The 5,000-nt window shown below is 41.5% G+C and overlaps 1 protein-coding gene across 3 annotated transcripts in view; it reads left to right on the forward strand.

Annotated features, from left to right (window-relative positions):
• LOC126988038 (galactoside alpha-(1,2)-fucosyltransferase 2-like) overlaps positions 1 to 3,990 on the forward strand; it is a 22,280-nt gene extending 18,290 nt beyond the window's left edge. For 2 of the 3 annotated variants that reach the window (XM_050845823.1, XM_050845824.1), the window contains exons 6-11: positions 239 to 397; positions 1,273 to 1,358; positions 1,899 to 2,000; positions 2,800 to 2,877; positions 3,187 to 3,349; positions 3,760 to 3,990. In XM_050845823.1, the coding sequence (XP_050701780.1) occupies positions 239 to 397; positions 1,273 to 1,358; positions 1,899 to 2,000; positions 2,800 to 2,877; positions 3,187 to 3,349; positions 3,760 to 3,986 (815 nt within the window). In that variant the 3' untranslated portion in view covers positions 3,987 to 3,990. The remainder of the gene's footprint in view (positions 1 to 238; positions 398 to 1,272; positions 1,359 to 1,898; positions 2,001 to 2,799; positions 2,878 to 3,186; positions 3,350 to 3,759) is intronic. The other variant, XM_050845825.1, reaches the window with a different exon arrangement.
• Positions 3,991 to 5,000: the final 1,010 nt, after the last annotated feature.

The following is a 5,000-nucleotide window of genomic DNA, read 5'->3' on the forward strand; positions in this document are numbered from 1 at the left end:
TATATATATATATATATATATATATATATATATATATATATATATATATATATATATATATATATATATATATATATTAATCAATCCATGGAAAGCCCAGCAACTTCGACGAGAGGCTTTTCAAACACACGAAATGAGACCCTGAAACCTCAAAGAATACTGGATTGAACTTACGGTAACAGTGCGTGCTGGCTGACGGACACATCGAACTCATTCCTCTTCCTCTCCATGCTCTCAGACAGATTCCTAATTGGGGAGGCAATGGAGGAGGAGGCGATAGAAAGGGTGATTCCTGATTACCTGAAGAATGATATGGTCAGCCACCTGGAGCCGACCTTCCAGAGGGCCGAGAAGGAGTACCGAGAGAGTGGCAAGCCGAAGATGTACACCATGGAAGGTATTAAGAGAGAGTTAGAGTGAATGTAAAAATGAAAGTGAGTGAGTGAGTGATAGTGAGTGTGAGTGAATGAGTGAGAGTGAGTGAGAGTGAGTGAGTGACAGTGACAGTGAGAGTGTGAGTGAATGAGAGACATGCCACCATTTCCTGGATTGTCAATTTGTTATCAGTTCTACGCGGGCTGTGTCTTGCTCATGTCCACTCTTCATCTTAAAGTTTACTATTAATATCTACAAACTCCTTGCAGTATTGTATCTTCTACACTTTTTAAAGTTTTTGTGTTTAGACATGTTTGAGCGAAATATATAGTTGTTGTTGTTATTATTATTATTATTATTATTATTATTATTATTATTATTATTATTATTATTATATCATTATGTACTTCATATTATATCTTCACAGTTTCTCTTTTCACTAATCCATGATGCTCACCTCCTGTCTCCATATATTTATCTCTGCCTTTTCTTTGTGCATTGCTGTGTATTCCTATCTCAAGTGTTTCATGCCTGATCTTTAAATAATGATAACGTTATCCTGCCACCCGGGCGTTGAACCTTGGCTTCGCTATCTTCATATTCGTCTCCGGGGCTACCTCCAGACTCTCAGTGCAGTTCCTAGCTAGATCATGTGATCTGAAAGTTGCCTTGAGAACCACTTAGCAAGACGATATATTCTGCTTGACTGTTTTATCACGTCCTTTTTTTTCCAACAGAAAATTCAACGATAAGCTTAATCTCAGTTAGATAAGATTATCATTCCTGTAAATCTTTGTTTTTTTAATGCTCTTGAAGATAAAAAGCTGAGTTGGCTCAAACAAACCACGGAGGTAAGTAACATACCATTTTTATTTATTTTAATATTACTCTCGGCAGGATACCAGAACCGCATGTGGCTGATCGCGGGGCACCACCACACCATCCGCGCCGCCTTCAGGATCAGGGATGACCTGAAGCAGAAGGTTTGGACTCGGTTAATGTAGTCACTGTCCCACCTACTTCTTTTGCTGCTCCTGCTGCCAAATAACTACAGTTTAATGTCGATCTAACACGAAGTAGGTACCGGAGAAACTCATACAACATATATTTTGTGCTAAGACGAGGTGTTATTTCGATGGAATTTATTAGTTTGGCTCCGAAGAGAAAACATAATACCGAATACGCATTTGATGTCACACAAACGCGGGGAAAGAACTGGGCAAGTGTCATTTAAGAAAAAAATAAAAAGTATAGACGAAAAAGTAATAATAATCTTAATGACAAGAACAACAATGATAATATAATAAGAATAACAATAACAGTGGAAACAGTTTTAGGAGCAGCGAGTAGCGGTCTTTTTTTTATAGTATTGTTTCCTTTTTTTGTGCCCTTGAGCTGTCTCCTTTGTTGTAAAAAAAGAAAAAATACCATTATACCATCATCTTCAAAGTCACATCAACTTGAGTCACTTACTCCCCCTCAACTCTCTCAACATCTCCCTCCCCATCCTCATCTCCCTCCAGGCCGCACGGTTCCTGGAGGGGGTGCGACAGAGGAGGGGCCGTCGGGACATCACCTTCGTCGGCTTCCACATTCGCAGGACGGACTACATCGACCACTTCAGGGTATACGCGTGGAGCCAGGCTTGATCGCGTCCTCTTGTGTTCTTTTGCTTCATTCACCTCCCATTTGTTACGCATTTTTCTCTCTTTCTCTGTCATCTTCAGTTCCATCCACCACTCTCTATTTGTATATATTTGCATTTTTTTATTATTCAGCCTCTGCTCTATTTCCTTAACTATAAAAGACTGCATGAATTGTCACTCTTCTAGGCCTTCAGCAACCATCGTAGTTATTTCTTAGATTAATTAGTTTATTCATCATTATTGCAGCGTTGTCTCTGGTATGTCTCTTTTACTATAACTATCAATATTTTTCTTGTCCTGGCCCAGTTTTCCTCTCGTTTGGCTGCTGTGTTTCTATCTATAAATTCAAGTATATTAGTACTGGGAACAAACATCATCATCATCATCATCATCATTTAACGTCCATTTATTCCCTATGGTGAGGTTGGACGAGACATGAGCCTCCTCCACTGTTGCCGGTCCATAGCCATTTCTTCTGTGATGTTCAGCCTCCTCATATCCTCCTCCACCACCTTTCTCCACGTCTTCCTTGGCCTTCCTGATGGTCTTCTGCCCTCTACTGGGAACAGACATCTACTTTTATTCATAACTAGCCATTCCATACTCAGATTTTCTTCTTATAGCTTCTAAGTCTTCCTGAGAACCTCTACTGCTGCATTCACCGCTTATTTGTTACTGTCTTTTCCATGTTATACCTTGAGTGTCCTAGAACCACTTCATTTCCCTCCACCGCCCATTCATGTTATTTTTTACCTTATGTCATCTATGTCTTCCCCAGAACCTCAACAACCGCACACGCCACAACTTCACATCCCATCTTTCTCAGAACCTCTTCATTTACATCCACCACAGAACTGTGATTATGTTTTCTCATTTATAACTTTTACGTCTTTGGTCGATATTATAAGACACTTTCGGTTCTTACATCAGCTATTTCTACAGGTCAAAGAGGGGGTCAATCGGGTTGTAATGAGTGTTTCTTTAGGTTAATGGTACAGAAGAAAGGTCAAACTACCACCAGCTCATAAAACTACTACTGGAAATGCCCACAACTCCTACGAAAGCCTTGTCAAATATGTAAACTTGGGCGACGAAATGTTTATTAATACGGCGCTTTATCAGAACTCCTCCGTATACACAACATCCTCTTCAATCATCTTTTTAGACCTTCTTCAACTGCACCTCGCCGTTGCCGGGCCCTGCGTTCTACCAGTTGGCCATGAACCATTACCGCGCCACCCTGAGGAACCCCGTCTTCGTGGTGGCCTCAGACGACCTGTCCAACGCGCGGCAGCACCTCAACACCAGCACGGACGTTGAGTTTACAGGTGAATAGTGGTGTTATGGGCCTACGTGTGAATCTCTCTCTCTCTCTCTCTCTCTCTCTCTCTCTCTCTCTCTCTCTCTCTCTCTCTCTCTCTCTCTCTCTCTCTCTCTCTCTCTCTCTCTCTCTCTCTCTCTCTCTCTCTCTCTCTCTCTCTCTCTCTCTCTCTCTCTCTCTCTCCATGATTTAGTACCTGTTGTTCGTAGTAATACCTTGTAGTAAATGTGGATGTAGTTTAATAGTACTTGTTTATGTAAAATAGTAATAGTATTAGCTTTAGTAGTAGTAGTAGTTGTTACTCTAGCCCTAATAATCGTTGTTTGACTTACTTTTTTCCTTTTTTTTTATTTTCGTCTTTTCTTCGTTTGCCTTCTCCTCCTCCTCCTGCTCCTCCTCCTGCTCCTCCTCACGCAGACATGAAGACGGCGGCAGAGGACATGGCGTTGCTGGGGTCCTGCTCCCACTCCATCATGACTGTAGGTTCCTTCGGGTTCTGGGCATCGTTCTTCGCGGGCGGGCAAGTCGTGTACCCGCTGATCACAAACTGTACCTTGAAGCCCTTCGTTCACCCCGACCACCTGGGCCCGCGAGGCTACGAGAACTGGAAGGCCATTGATGTTGGCGGGGGCGGGCCAGTGTAGGGCAGGGCGCGGCGTGTTGAGCTGCGTTGGGTTGATATAATTAGATGGATTGATATTTGAATTGATTGACTGATTGATACAGGTATACGTGGGTAGCTAGATAAGGAGGAAGATAGGTAGATGGCTTGATAGATGAAAGAGAAGAATTTAAATGAATCAATCAACTTTTTTTGAGCGAACGACTGAAAGAAAAACTATAGAAACGAGTATTTAAAAAAAACAGGTACCATTACTATTATGATTAGCACTGCTACTTCTACTACTACTATTACTACTATTAGGCTAGAACTTGATTTTCGGGCATAGTCATTAGCAAGGCTGGGGCCAATGAATTGACTTGTGAAAGAATATGAGAAACCATACCTCTTACAACGCAACTCTAAAGAATGGAGGCCGTATCAAAAATAGTAGTAGTGGTAGTAATAGTAGTAGTGGTAGTAGTAGTGGTAGTAGTAGAAGTAGTAGTAGTAGTAGTAGTAGTTGTAGTAGTAGTGGTAGTAGTAGTAGTAGTAGTATTTCCTTTCCTACATCTACATTCATACGAGTTACGACACCGAATCACTACTCCTACCATTGTACAGTAATCTCATCACCATACATATATTAAATGTGTGAGAATTTACTTTTTTTTTTTCTTATCTGACCAGCCATTGCTCCATATGTGATAACACTGGCAGCTACTCAGCTCAGAATCTATCTCTGGAGCATCAGTGGAGCATTGCCACCACGACGGAGCGTACGGAGAGGTTTGACTGAAGGTTTTAGCCCAAGTCTACGTGCTTCCGAGGTCTGAAAATAGTAGCAATAAAAAGCACATTACGGGATGATTGCATTGAGAACAGTGGCGGGATTATTAGAGAAGGACCGACGAGGTTTGTGAACTAGTGCTTCCGACAGTGAAGAAATAAACGCAACATTGAAACAACTTCTATTGCTCCATGCCATCATCCCTCCTGCGGCCCTGCTGTACAAGAGTTCTTATCTAACTCATCTCTATAATATCCATATCCCTAA

The sequence above is a fragment of the Eriocheir sinensis genome, chromosome 67, assembly GCF_024679095.1.
Source record: "Eriocheir sinensis breed Jianghai 21 chromosome 67, ASM2467909v1, whole genome shotgun sequence".
Classification (NCBI taxonomy): Eukaryota; Metazoa; Arthropoda; class Malacostraca; order Decapoda; family Varunidae; genus Eriocheir; species Eriocheir sinensis.